This window comes from Amia ocellicauda, chromosome 1, assembly GCF_036373705.1.
Source record: "Amia ocellicauda isolate fAmiCal2 chromosome 1, fAmiCal2.hap1, whole genome shotgun sequence".
NCBI classification, from domain to species: domain Eukaryota; kingdom Metazoa; phylum Chordata; class Actinopteri; order Amiiformes; family Amiidae; genus Amia; species Amia ocellicauda.
In genome coordinates this window covers 44,671,514-44,692,504 of record NC_089850.1, presented here as the reverse complement: position 1 = coordinate 44,692,504, position 20,991 = coordinate 44,671,514, and the positions used below count along the sequence as shown (strand labels likewise).

The window sequence follows — 20,991 nt, the reverse complement described above, 5'->3', positions numbered from 1 at the left end:
TTCAGAGATAATTGCAGCATCCAATTCATCTTCATCAAGGCTTGTGCAATTCTCTGCCTAAATCACAATCGCTCTAGGCAGAAAGTGTTATATGAAATGGTTCTTGTGTGTTAGTTTCATTACCATGTTTTCTGCATAACATATTTTAAGTTTCTTCAAGCCTTGTGCATAATGTGGTTCAACTGCTGCACAGATTCATGTTCAACCATGTTTCTTGCACTTAAAGTGGAATGTGTTTCCATCCGTGTCATGCTATGAGGAATCACACACACGCTTTCATATTGTCTTTTGATGTTCCATCTGACCTACTGGCTTGTCGTCCTTGAATGACCTGTGGAAACCAAAATCACATGTCGTCACAGTGAGAAAGCTGCCTTTGCCTCTGAATCTCTGAGTGGCACAGCATGGATTTGAGCCGGGATCCCCAAAATCTCGTTCTCATCCAGCATGGAGAAGAGACACACAAGAGCCCTTTTCTAATTATCTGTTATTGTTATCTATGTGTCATCATTACTGACATGAATCCAGCAGTGTTAAGGTAACATTTGATTAACTAAATGGAAACTTGCACAATCATCTAACTAACAGTTGTGATACACATTTTATAAAAGGTTGTAGGGTTATGTGGGTATGTGTGTTCATGTGTATATATATATATATATATATATATATATATATATATATATATATATATATATATACACACACACACACACACACACACACATATACATGCATACATACATACTTTAACTGATAAACAAATACTAAATAATACAGTTTATATCATATTTGTATTTTATTCTGTTGTATCAGGGTGTCAATGCACTTACAACTGGAAGACACTGTGAAACCCATTACATGTATTTATGTATTTATTTTTAAATCAACATTTTAGATTTACAACTTACATGTTGCCTTTTCTATGTGAAAATGATTGAAATTAAATGTATGAAACAACAATGGAAATATTTAATCTCTTGTCCAAGAAACAGGCAGCAGAGCACCTTGGGAAGCATAATGGAAATCTGCAAGCGAACCAGCAGTGGAGGAGGATTATTTATAGCAAAGGGAGTTATATAAATATGCAGCCAGGCCTTTCCCCATGAAAAACTTAATGGCCTATGCAGTGGTCCTTAAAAGGTTATTTGCAATTCCAAGCTGTCTTACTTATTTTATCTCTGCTTGTTTTAGGTATTTTGCTTCTGCTTCCATTCCCTATTATGATGATTTATTTTGTAATAATTAATCACTAGATAGTAATCTGCACTCTTCCTTCCAAAGCTAATATTGCAAGAATTTATCACCAGTATATTAACAAAGCTAAACAATACTTCAAACACAGAAGCGATCAAAACTTAGATAACAATCTATGCTATTGTTAATTCACAAACACACCAAAACATGTCCATTCACTGGCCAGAAACATAATATAAGCCAGGATGAAGTCATATTTTAACCACACTGGCAAATGTAAATTTAAAAACGTATAGGCCTATATGATGGTGTTTTTCTATGTGTAGATGCAGGAATGTTTATTTCCTGCTGTTTTTTTATTTCCATTCTATAAAACAGGTAAATGATCCCAATTTGATACCACATAAATCATGAAATTGAAAACAAGTTTATATTCTAAAGCAAGTAGTAGTAGTATATGTAGAAGTATGCCTATTAAATGTAATTTGCCAGACAAGAAAATATAATGGAAGTACAAATCCATGTAGTAGACACATATTTTGCATATTTGAACTGTGCCGAGGAAGACAAATGTTAAATGTTGTGAGTCATTATCATCTGTCACTATGAAAAAAGAAAAAGTGTTATGTGTTGAAGTGATTATAATGATATTGACTAAGCTTTGAGTAAGTGCCATGTTAACCTATTACAATATCTGAACTACAATCAATTCTTCGACTGAAAAACTCAAGACTCCCTTCCCCCTTTACAAGAATGCAGTATAAAATTTGAAAATTGAATGTAACCTTCAGGACATCTTATTTTGTACAACCATTATGAGTTCTGGAAGATTTTTTTTTTCATTTGTATATGGACCAATGCAGTTTCTCCAGCTTCAGACTATTTAAACTGAGTTTATGACCTTTCAGAGTTTCAGTGTGACAGTTCAGTGGGTTAAATCTAAATAATGCACCCATAGAATTCTTTTCTCAACAAGAAATGGATAGGGTATTAGGATGTTTCACCCTGGACATGATTGCATTTGCAATTTAAGCCCAGTCTGCGCTTCAAGGAGCTTGACTATGAGTGCACGAATATCTATGATCATGATATATAACCGAGAACATGACCACTGATTTGATGTTTCTGGTTCATTAATCTCTTCACTACAGGGATGCAGATCTGAGAGATGTGAAAGGAATTGGCTGGTCTCACTTTTCAAGACACTTTCTTACTGATTGTCATAAGTATTTTATTTCATTAATGCATGGTTGTATTTGTTTACGAGTTTCTACCACATATAGGCATAAGTAACAGAAAAGTCACCTGATATGAGAAATAGGTCAGGTTCTCTAACCACCACGATCATTTCCATTATTAAATAATTTAGGTATATTAAACTGATAGTTATGGGTGTATTTATTTATTGTATAAAGTTATTACTGACACCTGCTTTAAACATATATGTACTGGAAGATTGTGTTTTATCCTTACCTCCACAAACAAAATAGTTTTGGATTCATGTCATGCAGGAATATTTTCCTGCCACTTGCATATTTCAAATTAAACTGTCCAAATTAAAATGTCATAAATTGCTTTAGAATGTCATTTTAAAACACATCCTACAGTGTTATGAGCAAACGGTCTTATGAACCTCTTGTTTATTTTTCAATAGTAAAAAAACAATCAACAGCTAAATAACGATCATATCAAATTATTCAAACACAAAACAGAGTGGTACAATAGTTATATCTGAGTGTTGCTTTTCATGCTGATTCAAAAAGTAAATGACTAGATACATTTTTTTCTTGAAAATGTTGGATAGCTTAACAATAATATATAAACACAGATATATAGGGAACACATTCACAAACTCTCTTACCACAAAGTGTTAAAACAAAAGAAAACTACCATTTTGTTTCCTGACATCTAATACAAAAAGCAAAATCAATTAATGTTTCCTCACTGCCCCCCTGAACTGACCTGGATAAAGGCACAGACATTTATCTGCTAATACATTTTCCTGGCTGATTAATTCCTTTCATACCACTGTCTCCAATTGAAATAATGGAGGTTGAATGTTAACCAGACGTCAGACATAATGTTCAGTTTGATAGAGTTAACTGGGTTTTGTCTAAATCGTCTGGTATACTACGTTGAATTTCGTGCACAGTTTTCTGTTAATTTAGTTACAATTAAGTAAATTCTGTTGCCTGGAGGTTTAACATCTGTTTCCAGCTAATTTGGTTTATGCAGGTGTCCCACAAGGTTCAATAATGGGGACTCTTTACTATCTACTTTTGACAACATTTTTCATCAACCAGGCATCAGCATGATTATTATTATTATAATTATTTATTTATTAGCTGACGCCCTTGTCCAGGGCGACTTACAAAATATTACAATCAAAGTAATCTCTGGATTGAAAATTATTGTACTTTGATTGCTTCTTTGTATTCATTATGTCTGACTGAAGTCAGATCACGGATTCACTATAATTGTTGGCAATTTAGGTGACAAGATGAAACTGATGTTACTTAGCTTTCTGTATAAACTGGTGGAAAATCAATTGCTTCAAAATGGTTATTGATGGATGTGAGATTTCAGCTAGTATTTCTGAGATTAGAAATTACAGGTTTAGTTTTGACACTGTATTTTTAGGTTAATTCATGGGTTGTTAAGTGGGTCAAAGACATATAATTTGTACATAAATGTAGATACATTAACATCATTTAATAGTAATGAAATAAAAGCCTGTGTGCATTATTTGTTTGCATCACATCATACAAATTGCCAGGAGAAGAAAATGTCCTAACAGAAGTGCTAGGACCCCACATTCAATGCAAATTAAATTAGCCAGACAACAGACAGCAACAGATTAACAAAAACATTTGATCTGCTTCATTTTAAATATGATGCTCAGTGGTTAAGCAGATCAGCGGTTCAGTACAGTTTGGAGGACACTGGCTCACACATCAAATCTCCCTGGTGTGAAGAGCTACAATGAGATTTTAAAAGGCTGGTGTTCTTCTCTTGAGAGTGATATCAGCCATTTATTATATAGGATATGCCTTACAGTCCTTTTACACCCAGTTAAAATAAGTCAAAAGAAGAAGGCACTTGAGATTGAGATCTCAATCCTCATGGGTTCTGAGAAACATCAATGCTGCTGGCAATTCCCTTGGAGACATTAGCCCACTGACCATTGACTAAGAGTGTTGACAAGTATTTAATAGAAACTGACTGACTGATGTAATGATACATAATTATAAACAAGCTTCATTGCAATACTATATGATCAAATCAGGCCAATAACCTTTAAACAAAGTCTCTCTGTCTCTCTCTCTCTCTCTCTCTCTCTCTCTCTCTCTCTCTCTCTCTCTCTCTCTCTCTCTCTCTACCCTCTCTCATTATATAGATAGATAGATAGATATGACTCGTGGGTCTAGAAGAAAGTGTTCATCATCTCCTGTTTGTGCAATAGAACACCTTACCCCGTTTTCTGAAGGGGCTGTCCAGATAAACAGCAATTTGACATTGTGAGCTTTTCGATATAAGCCATGACGACTTTAATTACATTGTAATACCGTGCTGTTGGAAAATCGTTTAAAAAATCATTCGTGCTGCTAAATGGATATCAAGGAACTGCTGTGGCATGTACGCATGGACGTGTGCGGTTGTTTCTTTAAATCTCTGTGATAAGTGACAGGGCAGACCCACGGGTGTCTGGGAGCAGATGTCCAAATAAGGCGCCACCCTCTTGCGTGCGCCGGGCGCCGCGCTGGTGCTGAACGGACAGCTCCGGGACGCGGCGCTCAGTCGGCAGCGCCTCAGTCAGCCTCAGCCCCTCGCAGCCGCGGCGTCGCCATGAACCAGCCGAGCTCCCCGTCCTCCAGATTAACATTCAAACTTTTCAAAGCCGTCACACCACCCAGACCATGAAGAGGCAAAACGTGAGGACCCTCGCCCTCATCATCTGCACCTTCACCTACTTGCTGGTTGGCGCGGCTGTCTTCGATGCCTTGGAGTCCAAGCAAGAGACCACCGAGAAGACTAAACTGGACGACAGGAAAGCAGTGCTGATGAACAAATACAACCTGAGCTCAGGCAACTTTGACGAACTTGAAGCGGTCGTCTTGCAGCTGAAGCCCCACAAGGCGGGAGTGCAGTGGCAATTCGCCGGCTCTTTTTATTTTGCCATCACTGTGATTACCACCATAGGTAAGAGAGCGCATGGTTTCTTTTTCTCCGTTTTTTTGGGATCATAACTTTCATGAACTATGATGAATGCAATGTAAACTATCTTATTCCTGGCGAAATCAATCTATAATATTGAGCAGAGGTTAGTTATAATACGTGCAATGAACGAGGGGTTATAATGAACAGTGGTCACGTTGAACTGCAATTCTTATTTTTATATTAAATAAATGGTGAGCAGAATTAAAATCGAGATCAGCTACATTGGCATACATTTACGGTACTTCATTAGAATGCACGATTCCCTGGTCTTTTTTTTGGGTGTAAGACATTGATAACTATCTATTCCCGGTGTTTTATTATATATATTATACTACATAGTGTGTGTGTGTGTGTGTGTGTGTATCTATGTATATAATTATGTGTGTTCTCGCAATTGCATAGAAAGCCCTTGTTTCAACTTTTCATAATGTCTGTTCATTGCAAGGAATTAGGAAGAAAGCGCTTTTATATAGCAACAGCACAATCCCTTAAAGCATTGAAAAGGAAAACTGTAACCTGTTTCTCAATCCTGATGGAGGGAAAACAAACTTGGTTCATCTTCGTATCACCCTACTTCCTTTCAAACGCAATATCTGATGTTGCAAGACTCTTTAACTAGTCATTTTTAAATCAGACTTTGAAAAACTAAACAGTGATGTTTGAACCCCATGATGTCATCTTTACTTCACTTCATAGATGTGTTAACGTATTTGATTACGTTTCTTGTTCGTCTGTATAGGATGCATTATGTTTTTAATGTTTGAATACAGTATTAACCGAACTAAGCTGCTCAGGATGCTTTTTCAATAACAAAATAGATCTCAAAACTACATTCAATTTCAGACGCGTATTTCACTGGGTAGAGTAAGATTACTTTTTAATTGCAAGTACCCTATGGTTGCTAATGTGAAAGATTTTGCGGGCAAAAATATATATCACTTTTTTACTTGTACGTGTCGATTTATCCAGCCTGATGAAATGAGTGATGTTTTTAATGACTGCATGGAAACAAATATGTACCTTGTTGTTTTCACTACAACCATAAACCATTTGAAAACACCTCCAGGACCTAGGTGCAAGTTGCATTAAGACTAGAACCAAGTAAATGCTCAGAAAAATATATGCAATGAAAAACGATGACATATACCAGATTAAAAGACAATGCATGCATAATAAGCAATACTACAAATGAAGGACTGATCTGTTGCTCTAATATCTGGCAATGGATAAGAACAGGTGCTGTCTTTGCTACGCATTCATGCTACAAGTTTCTCAGTTTGTGCAGTCTTTTATTACTGCGGAAAGCAGCAGTTTGGAGTATAATCAACACACAGAATGTCAATGCTAGGGAATGTGATACTGCATTGGACAAGCTGCAAGCTTCTATTTGGTATTTTCACCAAGTGTTTTGCTTTTTACTGCAGTACAATGTTAAATATTGATGATTGTGTTGTTCATTTTGCAGTGAATGCATGTGAGGATGTTAATCGATACCACATTAACATCTGCGGTATGCATTTATTCTATAAGATAGTGGAGACTTTTGAATTACTTGAAGGAACTTGTAAAAAATCCCAAAATATGGAAAAGAATATGAATAAGAGAAAGTTAACTTTAAATCAATGAGCTGATTTGCATTAATGGAAGAAAGGCCCCTAGTTCACACTTGTTTTTCCTAATGTATGCAGTTCCAAGCAAGCAATCTTGAGAAAGTAATTTGATTCAAATAGCAAGCTAGCTGTTGGAGATCGACTGACTTTATTTACATATCAATCACTGGGCAGCTTTGGAAATGCCTGTATATTGCCAATGTCATTGTATTTTCTCCTCATTGGTCTCTTTACCTAACTATGATATGAAAATATTATGATCCGTATGGCTCCTTTTAATGTATAACTTGAATTATAGTCATATCCATTCAACCAAACTTGTTCAGAAACAAATTAAATTAACACAAAAGACAGTTTTTCCATTTATTCATGCCAGGTATTCAAAATGGGGTGTTTCCAGCAATTTAAAAAATATTGAGAAGAAAAGAAAATTAATGCAAACCTTAGCTATTGTCATGGGGAGGCCCAGAAGACTTTTGAAGACTTTTCATATTTAGCTTAAAATCTGGCAAAAGTATCAATTAGTTTAAATCCTAAACACAAAACATTTCCCCTTCAGTTTGGTCCAATACAATTGTAGCTGTCAGGAGTGAGATACTCTTGGACAGCAGTAAGGGAAAGCACGGAGAGATAGTCCTGGCAGCGTTCCCGACTTTCCACAGTTAAATTGTCATTCTTCCTAGAGGGGTGCCAAATTCACAGGCACAACGACAACAGAAGATATAGAGAGGAATACAAAATATTTTACAAATTATAATTGAAATTAAATGCTTGCCTCTTCACAGTGAAGTACACAACAACCATCTTCATAAAATGAGAAATCACTGACAATAATGGAGAATAATCATAATATTTATAATAGTATTTAAACACCGTGCAGTTTTTTATTTATTTATTTTTTATGGTCAATATTTAAACACTGCTGGATCACACAGATCTATTACAAACAAGAGTAGCAGACTCCTTAGTTTTTTTGCTCTAAACTATATTTGTATAACCTTTGCAAGAGTAATGCATGCCTAATGTCCACATATGCGAGGACAGTTGCTCAAGCTGTCATATTCTGGCTGTGATAGTTTAAACAGCTGTCAGCGATCACTGTCCCGCAACAGGAGATCTAAACAGATGCATCAATATGAAATGTCTTAAACAGTCATAGGTTTAGTCGCACCAGAGGAGTTTTCCAAAAGAAATGTATCATGCCAAATCCACTTGTGAGATATATGACATGATAAAAGCATGGGAAACTTGGAACAGGACACCTATGCCTTGCCATTTAAAACAATCGTCAGATATTGCAAGCTCTTGTGTAAAAAGGCAGCTCATGTGGTTTACGATTGCTAAAATACACACAGTACAAGTGGGTCACTATAATTCAACTGGGTATCCACAGGGGGGGGTGCTTCGGCTAGACCCCCCCTCCCTAATCTCTGGGGAAAGATTAGATTTAAGGAAGGAATGCCAAATGGGGAAAAATAAATAAGCTATTGAAAATAATTCCCAAATCTACTGTGTTTGGCACAAAGGAGATTTTGATAAACTCCACTGAAACTTTAACTTCTAAACCTTTTGGCAACCTTGTTTGTAGCCCCATGAATTTCTCATGTTAATACAGATAAGTTCCAAGTATATTGTGCAGGGCTTTAGAAGTAATTTCCATACTCACAGCTTTGTTAATCTAGTGTCTGGGAAATTAGCAAGTCTGTTCATTATATTTATATTCAAAACACTGTCACAAAAAATTGCCATTCATCAGAGTCTCTCTCCTAATACTCTGACTGAAATCCTATCGCCAGCTCTAAGCACAGAGTGATGAGGGCCTTCATTCCAAAACAGATTTTAAGTGTTCTAATGCACAAGCCCCCAAGATAAGCAAAATGCAAAAAAGGCTCTCAAATTATGCAAAATTAGTATATTGCTTTGGTTTAAGTTATTTTACTATAATCGTTTTATGCACTCCAGTAGGCAGAAGCTGTCCATAATGATAATTGTAAGATGAACTTATGCAAAGTGTTTTATAAAATAAAGCATTAAAGGAATTACACCGTTAGCTTAAGACCTTACAGTTCATTTTTTATCAAAATGTATGTTGGCTAATGGCACAGACTGAAATTTGTTTTGGAAATTGTGTTTTTTTAGCTGATTGATGAGGTAATTTAAACAATGTCAAAGCAAACCCAAATGAAATCTGACATTAATTTTCTGAATTACAGTTAAGCACCTACCTAGTCCTCTATTTGTGGGACTGACCAGACCAAATTCAGTTCCATAAAAAATATTCCAGCTAAATTTAAATACTGGCAAAGTAGGACACACATTTATGTTAATGCAATTAATAATATCAATAATATATTGTGGCACTCGGGAGAAGGGATTTTAAGGAAAAACATATAGTTATTCAATTAAAGAAGGCAAAGACCTCCAGCACAAGGGCCTAAAGCAAAAAAAAAAAAAAATCAGAACCAGAAATGACCACTAATTTCAGAGCAAACTCTCAAAACTAACTTGTCTTCAGACAGGCCAATTAAATAATAATTATGAAATTATTCTTATATTTATAAGCCTTCCAGCATCGTGGCTGATATATGATGTATAATATATCAGCAGAAATACAATTTTATAATAATTCAAACAAAATGCTAGTGAATTCATATTCCATCTGTCTCTTAAATGAGCCTTCAACTTTGATTATAGGCTAAGAGCTCTATTCCTATGCATTCAAATGATAATTCTTATCAGTTAGTCTCTTATGAAAAAATGATCTAGCTCCTATTTACAAAGTATGAGACATAAATATAAAATAAGAAGGATCTGAGAGGGCAGTCTTGCCAGCTTAGTAATATGAAGGAAATTATTAGAGCTATTCTAGGAGACAGCAGCCCCTGGGTGAACACTGACCAGAGGTGTCATTGTTTTCCACATGACTTGCTCTATGCCAGTTAGTACACACAGTAATGTATCTTCCACAGCACTTGTGGATTTATGGCTGCCTCACATTTATCAGTTGGTTGCATACACAAATAGCCTCCAAAGCATGACAGTTGCCCAATTAGTTTGATAAAATGGCCGCACAAATAGGTGACCTACCAAGGAATATATGTTAATGTATTTTGTCGAAAGTATGTAAAGGAAATACACACCAGTACCCGATGAGCTATTTTTTTGTTCAATAAAAGGTTCTTTTGCCACTCACCAAAAACTGCAACTTATTTTTCTTTGATATTTTCTTAAAAGGCTCTCTTTTAAGGGAAGTCTGATGAAAATTGCTCTGCGGAAAATTGTTTTGAGAGTCGTTTCCAAATGCTGGAAAATGAAACCATGAGGCGACGGCCTTCTCTGCAGCTCGGTTTTCCACACTGGCCTTCACAGACACCTGCCTCTGTATTGAAGTGATTGTTGTTTTAAAACACATTTCAGCTGAATATGCATGCACTGACCTCAAAAGATTGTTGTAGGGGTTAGATGACAAATTGAATAACATAATTAATACTAACAACACAGCCTCCAAAGAGTGAAAGATTTTACGCTGATTAAAACCTGATTTTTCCTGCACGGAATCCACACAACGTTTTTTAAACCCTATCATCCACTTCTTCAACCTATACAAATGATGAACCCTTATTGTGGGATTGAAATGTACATATATAGATAAGACTTGCACTCCTGGTCAACAAAGTCATTTATACATTTTTGTCTTTGTGGTCTTTTAGAAATGCTTTAAAAAGGTAATTCTAAACCCAATAGAAGCTACTGAGCGATGATCAAGGATATTTGCTCTTCTTTAGTCATGCTCTAACAGCGTGGAACATATGATGATTTCTTGAAACTTCACATTGATACTTAATACTACCATACTTGGTACTATTGAAATCAATCTCGAGCAGAGGGCACCCATGCACTCACAATGTCAGAAAATGACATTGGATATACTGTGAGTACTGGTGCTGTAATAGATAGCAATCCCCATACACATTTAGTAGTGTTGGTGTCTTCACAGTGTTTTCTTGGGGTCAACAGTGGTGAAATATGCCATTTACTTAATGACATAACAGTATCAATGGTGCTATATTGCAATATTTTGTGTGAACAAACTGCAACACAGATCTATTTTTAGTGAACAGGTTTCAGGTCTCACTGGATCTTCATTGACGGTGTGTCCCTTAGTCCCATCACAAGACATCAAGATATTTATCAAGAGATGTACATTCTTTAAATACCTTGCTTTATGTTACAGACACCACTCACTATGACATTTCCACAAAATCTAGAGTTACATTATTATTATTTATTTATTTATGTATGTATGTATGTATGTATGTATGTATTAGTATAAAACAAGTTTATTTGTATAGCTTCATATCACTTTTGCCTGTTGGAAAACAACTTTTTCTTTTTTAAAAGGAGCAAGTATACACCCATATGCTTGAAAGAAAACAGTGCAAAAATGCTTAGAGAAGCTAAAATGATTGGCGAGGATTACTGCTTTCCAAATCGTGCTCAGATAATTAATCATTGAAAATGGCTATAGTGGGACCTAAACCATAAAGGTTCTCAATGGACAACAGGGTGGTGGGCTGATGAATATGTTCAAGCCTCTCTGCTGCCAGTGAAACAGAATGTGGGCAGATGAACATAGGCTCTCAGAGTGTGCTTAGTGCCTGAAGTGAAACATGAAGGTCCTACTGTGAAAGAGAGGGGTAATTGTGCCACTGTTTAAAATGTACACACTGCTGTACCATTCCAGCTCTTTGTGAAAGATGGCCCAGTTTCAGACACAGTACATTACCACCCGTAACGTAAGTTTCCTATCATAAAGACACTGAGTACAAAATTAAACCTAGGTCACCTGGTTACAAGGCCAGCGCAGTCAAGAGTTCAGTTTCTGTCAGCAAAGCCACGGAGACAGTGGTGAATTGTATCACTCTCTGAATGAGTATGTTATCATGGTATATAGTGCCAAATGACTACAGACATAAAGGAAATTCCAGATTCCTCATATTTCCTTTGTGGTAATTTTCTTTTCTTCTGAAAATATAGATTTTTTTAAATACAGCAACAAAAATTCTGAAATATATTTTAAAGAAATTGCTTCTTGAAAGCCACCACTGTGTCCCCGTCCACACTTTCTGCCAGAAGGAGTTCTGCTGTTCAGGACATAATGATAAACCTTCTAGATGAATTCTAAGTGTTGCAAGGGAAAAGAGTGATCAACACAAATATTACACCAGCTATAAATACTGAATGTGTGTGGAATGTTTTTGTCCCCCCTCTTCATCAGCTTGTTTTTCCACTTCTGTGCAGTAGTGTAATAATGCGAGTCTGAGGACGCCTCAGGGAAATCTTTCTGAACCAGCAGTACAGCATTTTGAAGCAGTAGATGGCAAAAGCTAGTTATGTGTGGATTGCTGTGTGGCCAATGTGCCAGGTGAGCCCTGTGGTTTGTGAGCCCTGTCCTTGTCGTGCTGAGCTGCAGATCTTGGCTGGGGATAGGAAAGCACTACATTAAACTCAAGATCTCTTATTTGATTATATAAAAACAAATCTCATGCACAACAAGAATGATTACTTAGCAACACCTGTAATATAATTGATACAAAAACTGAACTAGCATTACTGCACAATGGTGTGGAGTTGTAGTTAGGGCTCTGGAGGGTTGTGGGTTCAATCCCATGTGGGGGACACTGCTGTAGTACCTTTAAGCAAGGTACTTTACCTGGATTGCTCCAGTAAATTCCCAGCTGTATAAATGGGTAAAATATGATATATTGTAACAATTGTAAGTCACCTTGGATCAGGGTGTCTGCTAAGAAATAGAGTAATTACAACAACACTAGGTGATGGGACTCCACTCTATTTCATGCCTGTTTTAGATATTTAATGTACTAGAATGTATGCTTATCTTATTGTATTTTGCACTTATTTGTTTTACCATATTTTGTAATGCTTTGAAGAATGTTTTTTGTGACAATTTTAAGTAATCTTGGTAATGGGTGTTTGCTTATAAATACATAAATACATAAATAAATAAATACATAAATACATAAATAAATAGTATGTTTGTGAATGCTTTGGGAATCATTAATGCTTAAATGTTTAAAAACAAATAAGGAACCTGCTATAAAATGTAGATTTGTGTGGAAGACACCCAATGACACGGGATTGTCACATCCATACATTACCCGAGATATGGTATGAAAATGTTTTAATGGTTGACATTGTACATTGTACTTTCACACAATGTAGTCCCCATTTTTCATATGGAGAGGTGAAAGAAGGTATAGGGTATATGCTGTATGCTTCAAGTGCAGGTGTGTCTATCCCACACCTGTCTAAATTTACACACTTGCAGAGTCAAAAGCATTTAAATGCCCAAGGTAAGAGCAAACAGCAGATTCAATGACAGCTGTTAAGCTCTGGGAGAAAAAAACTTTTCAGAAAAGGAATATGTCAAGCAGAAGATGAATAAGACCAATGTCAGGTCTAAACAGGACTATTTGGGTAATATGATACAGGTACCTCATAAACCTATAGCTCATGACTTCATGACCAAGCAAAATTGAAGTTGCTCTACTATAGTCTAGTAGGAGTTAAGTGGAAGGCGGGCATTTGTCAGAAACCTGTGCTTTTAACACATCATACAGTCGCCTTGAACAGTATTCAAACTTGGTAAATTAGGACAAGGATGCAAATCAGGTATAAAATTAGCAGATGTCTATTTTTTCTTTTCTACAAACAACATAAGGAAAGCCTACGGCAATTAATTACTGAAGTGTAATGAAGACACCTAACACAGCCAAGATTTATGCATGTGGTACATAAACCCATATCATTTTTTACAAAGAGAAATATATATATATAAAAAATATAGTCTTCTTCCAGTCATTTATTTAATTTTAATTTTCTTTTATTTAATACGAATCATCTGAGGCCCAAATTAAGAGAACTTTAAAGTATATAGTAAATGGTATATAAGAAATGGCTGCCACAGTGGCACAGAGTTTAGCGCTGCTGCCTCACAGACACAGGTCTGATTCTGGCCTCGGGTGTCTGCCTGTGTGGAGATTGCCTGTTTTTCCCGTGACAATGTGGATTTTTGCCAGGTGCTTCCATTTCCTCTCACAGTGCACAGATATACTGCTTAGGTGGATTAGTTACTCTAAATTGCTTTGTAGTCATGTGTGGTTGTGTTTGTGTTTGTGTTGTCCTGTGATGGGCGCCAGTAAGTGGCTGGGTGTTCTCTGCCTTGTGCTCTGTTTAGGTTGGCTTATGCTCTGTCTCACTGTGACCCTGTTCTGCAGGAAGCGGTTGTTGAAAAATGGATGGATGGATGAGTAATAGCACCTGAAATAACATGCATTTCAGAAATGTTGCTATAAGGTTGCAGTTTCATTGTGCAGACATCATTTTGTTGCAATGTTACAATATTGATGATTTGATTCTGTCAGACCTAATGTTGCAGCAACATATAAAATGGTCCAAACTTACTTTCATATAAGCAGCATTGTCACACAGCAATCATAATGTTCAATAGTCAGCTGGGATAGACAAAATAAAACTCTATACATAGTTAAGTCCATAAATATTTGGAAAGTGACACAATTGTCATCATTTTGGCTCTGGACACCACCACAATGGATTTGAAAGAAAACAAGATGTGCTTTAAGTGTAGACTTTAATCTTTAATTTGAGAGTAGTTACATCCAAATTGGGTGAACGGTGTAGGAATTACATCAGTTTTTATATGTGGCACCCCAGTTTTAGGGGCTCAAAAGTATTTGGAGAAACTAACATAATCATGAGTTAAATTGTGAGTTTCAATATTTGGTTGCAAATCCTTTGCAGTCAATGACTGCCTGAAGTCTGGAACCCATAGACATCACCAGATGCTGGGTTTCTTCCCTGGTGATGCTCAGCCAGTCCTTTACTGCAGCTGTCTTTAGTTCCTGCTTGTTCTTGAGGTGTTCTGCCTTCAGCTTTGCCTTACAAATCAAAACAAACCAATCAGAGAGATAGCAAAACATTAGCTGTGGCAAAATCAACTATTTGGTACATTCTTAAAAAGAAAGATCACACTGGTGAGCTCAGGAACACCAAAAGCCCCTGAAGATCACAGAAAACAACTGTGGTGGATGACAGAAGAATTCTTTCCCTGGTGAAGAAAAACCCTTTCACAACAGTTGACCAGATCAAGAACACCCTCCAGGAGGTAGGCATACCTGTGTCAAAGTCAACAATCAAGAGAAGACTTCACCAGAGTATATACAGAGGGTTTACACAAGATGTAAACAGGAAACAGGGAGACCAGATTACAGTTTGCCAAAAAAACATCTAAAGAACCCTGTACAGTTCTGGAACAACATCCTATAGACAGATGAGACAAAGATCAACTTCTACCAGAATTAAGGGAAGAGAAGAGTATGGAGAAGGAAAGGAACTACTCATGATCCGAAGCATACCACCTCATCTGTGAAGCATGTTATGGCACGGGCATGTATGGCTGCTAAGGGTACTTGTTCCTTTGTATTTATTGATGATGTGACTGCTGTCAAAAGCAGCAGGATGAATTATCTGCTCAGATTCAACAAAATGCTTAAAAACTCATTCACAGTGCTTCACAGTGTAGATGGACAATGACCCGAAGCATACTACGAAAGCAACTACGAATGTTCTGCAATGACCAAGTTAATCACCTGACATGAATCCAATTGAGCAGCATTTCACTTGCTGAATGCAAAACTGAAGGCAAAACACCCCAAGAACAAGCAGGAACTAAAGACAGCTGCAGTGCAGGCCTGGCAGAGCATCACCAGGGAAGAAACCCAGCATCTGGTGATGTCTATGGGTTCCAGACTTCAGGCAGTCATTGACTGCAAAGGATTTGCAACCAAGTATTGAAACTCACATTTTAATGAATGATTAGGTTAGTTTGTCCAAATACTTTTGAGCCCCTAAAACTGGGGGGACCACATATAAAAACGGGTGTAATTCCTACATTGTTCACCCAATTTGGATGTAACTACCCTCAAATTAAAGATGAAAGTCTACACTTAAAGCACACATTGATTGTTTCCTTTGACATACATTGTTGTGGTGTACAGGGCCAAAATGATGACAATTGTGTCACTGTCCAAATAATTATGGACCTAACTGTATATAGATGAATACATTCATGGATTAACAATTTGGGCTATAAAAAGCAACACTACTGCAAAATTCCATATTTTTTGGGAACTCATTTTAACTTGCATATAGAAACATATAACTAACTAAATGAGTCATATTAGATATTTTAGGCTATCTCATAAAGGGTAGCAATTCATAACGTATGCTAGACAGGGTTTATGGAAGACTCTGCAGACGCACCGGGTGTTTCTCCCACGGAATTTCTGCCTGCTTGATATATATGCACATTGTTTTTTTTTTTTTTTTTAAGCCCGGTTTGTGGATCTTGTGGTGGCAGGCGTGTTCAGACTCTTTTCCATTACTGAATATTATCCGTCACACATCAAAGTGTCTTTGTGCCAGTGTAAAGGGGGATACTAGAGATAATACTGGGGATAATATCTCCTGTAATGGATTCCCTGTCTTCTGCTCCAAATCTGTGGTCTTGGAACATTTTGCTACGGACTTTTACATTTAATTTAAAAGCAAAACACAACAAAGAAACAAAGAAAAAATTGCTTAACCATCCCTCAAATGAAGTAAATGTTTGTTTTACTACCTTATTATCTATTTATTTTTATACAGCACTAATGGATACTTGACATGAAAAGCAACTTATGCAGTAAAGGTTGCTGTTATTGTCTCCTTAGATAACTGTAGCATGAAAACTAGCCGTCTCAGCTTACCTTATGTAACTCGGCCACATATTCCGCATCTGTGAAGCACAGCAACCACATGCCCGGCCATTGTTTAAAAATAAAATAAAATGTGTTTTTAAAGCTACAGCAATCAGCCTTTGTGGGAATAAATACAAATTCAGACTTTAATTGTACCCCCAAAACAACGCAAAGGTATAAAATCACTTGACTTGTTATCTACTCCTGGTGAAAATTATTTGTTTTTGTAAGAGCTTAACCAAATCTTAATTTGTGTGTTAATTACCAAACACATAGCAACATGACACACAAGGCCACCAACATGGTACAGAAATATAAGGAAATGGACACTTAAATGTATCTTAATTCTATTTATAATCAATTTAGAAACATATATGTATACATTGCACTATATATCGAGGACATATATACATAAATACATTTTTTTCTATTACATTTAAATATGGTTCAGTTATATATTTATGTAGCATACAGCCAGATATACGAAGTTTTAAATGCTTTAACAAGTTGTGTTTGAAAGGTAAGCTATTTTGCTTAGACATTTAAAAGGAGAATCTGTATGAACTTTCTCATCCAGATCAGGAATCCAAAATGATCATTACACCTTGAGAAATCCAGTAACCAGGTGTTGAGTGTTCTGCTATATTAAAGGATAGCTTTACAATATGGATTCCAGCCCAGTGAAGAAAAGGTTCACACTGTATCCTTGTCCTTCCTGTAACCCAAGCCCCTTTCAAATGTCATGCCCCTGTCCACATGGATAATATGCGAGGGTATTTATGTGCAGCACTTTGCATGGTGGTTTTGGAAACAAATCATGGACTTCTGTACCACTTCTTTCCTAATGGACTCTGAATATTGCAAACAATGTGAAGTGCACGTTGAAGCTGAAGTGTGTCCTGAGCGGATTTGTGACACTTGGTATTTGTCAGATTGTGAAACGGTATCTCCCTTTCTTTCGTTACCGTACCTGTGAGTGCGGGACACAAAGTAAAATGATACAGTCTCTAATGGTGGAAGTGTATCTCCTTCACCCATTCGTCTCATCTAACAGATGTCTGTTTGGAACAGCAGCTGCTTCCAGAAGCTAACTCAAATGGTGCAAATGTGCATCCATTACCCCAGCTATCAACAATATTAAAAAAAAAAAGAAAGGAAAAACTTTTGAGATTACTACCACTGTGGCAGCAGACCATGTAACTGGACAGTTTTAAATCGTCTTTCAAGAACAATCAAAAAAACAAAGTTTCAGTACTCGATGTAAAATGTTACATTGCAAATTATACAAGACAATATGATGATTCTAGTGAAAAATAGTACCAATTTATTTATACAAAGGAGCCATTAAGACATACCATAGAACAGATTGTTATAATAATAAGTAGTAAACATATTAACCACACAGCTATTCTAGCACCATATCTGAGAGAAACAAATCACACAAGGGCTGTTTGGATAGCTCTGCTGAGTTCTCCTTAAGGAATTACAAGAAGCCTCCCTCAAGGGAGATTAAATTTCAACACTGAATAATCTATCCTTACCATTTGGTACACTAACCCATTTTGTTTTTGAAATTGTATTGATAAATTGCTGAACTGGATTAAAAGAGTGACGACAGCAACAGCAACAAAAGCGGTTACATTTCTGTGCGTACTTGAGCACGGCAGTGGGAATTAAACCATTTAAGTATGACAGTAATACTCCCGACAGCTCTTCATATTTTCAGGAATTGAAGTGCATTTCAGTCAAAATGGATAATGCATGAAAAACAAATAGAGAGTAAATATCACAGTATTAAAAAAAAAAAAATCCGGTAAAAAAAAACAACTAAATTACAGCCTGCTTGCCTGCCTGCTAGCCTGTACGTCTTTCCATCCATCTACATATCTATCTATCTATCTATCTATCTATCTATCAATGGTGTTGTTTTTGACATTTTAATATCATATTCTTTTTAAGCCAATCATTTCCTGTCTGTTGTTTTTCGATTAATCTGTGCACTTAATTGAACCACTAGCTGAAATCTTATCTATTTTTAAAACAAACATCTACAGCAGTAAAGTTTGTTTAAATGTAATATACAACATATAAATAATGTACTATTATTTAAAACAGAATATCTGCACATTCTATAATCGACAAGCAGACAGTCACCCAAACACACCCACACTGAAACCAACACTACTGATAATGGGAATGCATGTTACCTGAGCAGGTGAAGGCTATGTTTACAAGCACTTACTGAATCCTCAGCAAGGATTTAGTAAATAAAACATGATGACAAAGTTAGTCTTGACTTTCAAGGGGAGTGTGATAATTCCTACAGCCAAATCCCACAGCTAGAACCTCTCTCACCGATACGTTTAAGTTCATGCACTAAAATATGTCTGGGAAGTAAAAAAATAGGTGCCCTTTCATTATTTTTTCTTCCCCAAAATAGATTGAACTGATATACAACACTGTTTTCTTTTTAAACTCATGCTATAGGTTTATTCATTTTAAACAATGGGCATTAAATGCTGTTGTTTGTTAAGGTTTATTTCTAAAGTTCTCTAATTTATGAGCACTGCCCACATGCTAGCTGGGCAGTAGGCACTAATCCAAAAAGATTAATCAGTAATTAACATTTGGAATTTAATTGGAATGTAATATTTGCATTAGCTCTATAGAAGCCTACATACCATATGTGTGATGCGGTGCTAGAGGAACAGGCATGGTCTCAAAAGTACATAATTGCTTGTTTCCATTACTATCAAATGTTTACAATTACATTTGTTTGTGCTTATCAAGACTAATATATTAACATTAGGTGACAGGCATTTAATTCTGACAACTACAACTGTAATTGAACATAATTTATTAGTATATGTATAGCAGCAATACAATTACAGACAGCACAGAGTTCTTTATTTTAAACATACATTAAGCATTGTACTGTTGAATAATATTAATAGGAGAAACACAATTGTTTTGAAAAATACATAAAATAACCAAGATATTGAAAGGAGTGAGAAATATGTCTGTAGTACTTAATCATTAAATGTTGATTTACAATAGCTGAGTGTTGGGGCTGTGTGTAAGAAATCAACAGAAAGCAGAAGGAGGCCTGTGAATTCACACTAGATACTACAGTGTCGGTTCTGGTTTCCTGCTCATCGTTCAACACAGTGGCTCACAGCCACAGTGTGTGAAACTGTCTGCTGTGCGATCCTGGAATAGCAATATTTCAAAACACCAGGAGCAAAACACCAGTTTGTCTGTCCAAAGTAGACACTCAAGCTGTGACTGAGGGCTTTTGAAGGCCTCGACAGTCATTATTTCAAGAAATATAACTCCATAGACAAATCACCATATGTAACTTTTACAGAAAGCAGTAACACACAGTGATGAGTAAACACAGTTTTTATTTATCTATCTATCTGTCTGCCTGTCTACCTATATTTATTTTTAATAACATAGGCATCCAAGCTTACTCTGATTAGAAATAATTAACATTAGTATGAAATTCTGTGCGATATGAACAAAAACAAAATAAGTAATATATATATTAACCAATTGTCATGAAAGAGACAAAACATAGTTCCCCACAGGACAGCCTTTAAATTCTAAAACATCAATAATTCACCTCCTGCAGCTTTTTCATTATGTCCCAACTGTGGTCCTTATTATGGGTTCACAGTAATGACATTTAGTTCAGTGCATTACACTACTTATTGTGAGTGTGCTTGCCTCTACATTTGTATTCATGCCTCTGGAGACTTGTCCTTTTCAGAATACCCATAAATATCACTACTTACAGATTGCAGGTCTGTGATGGATAGAGTTAAAAAGCAAGAGCAAGGGGATACATGGCTTGTGTCTGCCTCCCCAGAAAAGTAACTCATTTATGGACAAATTGATCAATGAAATTAGAAAGTAGACATTTATGTTCTCAGTGTTTGTGAGCTGATAGAGCGGCTGATGTTTCCTGTTTTTCTAAGTGTGAGACGCAAAGGAATCCGAAAATATTGCTTCAATCTGTGTCTGTCATCACGTTTGATCTAGTTCTAAGTCTAACAGATGAAAAGAAGATGACCTTTACGGACCATGAAATCTCATATGCAGCCAATTAGTGGCAAGCGTCACAG

At 36.3% G+C, this 20,991-nt stretch overlaps 1 protein-coding gene across 1 annotated transcript in view; it reads left to right on the top strand.

Annotated features, from left to right (window-relative positions):
- Positions 1-4,961: 4,961 nt before the first annotated feature.
- kcnk3a (potassium channel, subfamily K, member 3a) overlaps positions 4,962-20,991 on the top strand; it is a 38,923-nt gene continuing 22,893 nt past the window's right edge. The window contains exon 1 of the mRNA XM_066706353.1: positions 4,962-5,397. Within this exon, the coding sequence (XP_066562450.1) occupies positions 5,115-5,397 (283 nt within the window). The 5' untranslated portion in view covers positions 4,962-5,114. The remainder of the gene's footprint in view (positions 5,398-20,991) is intronic.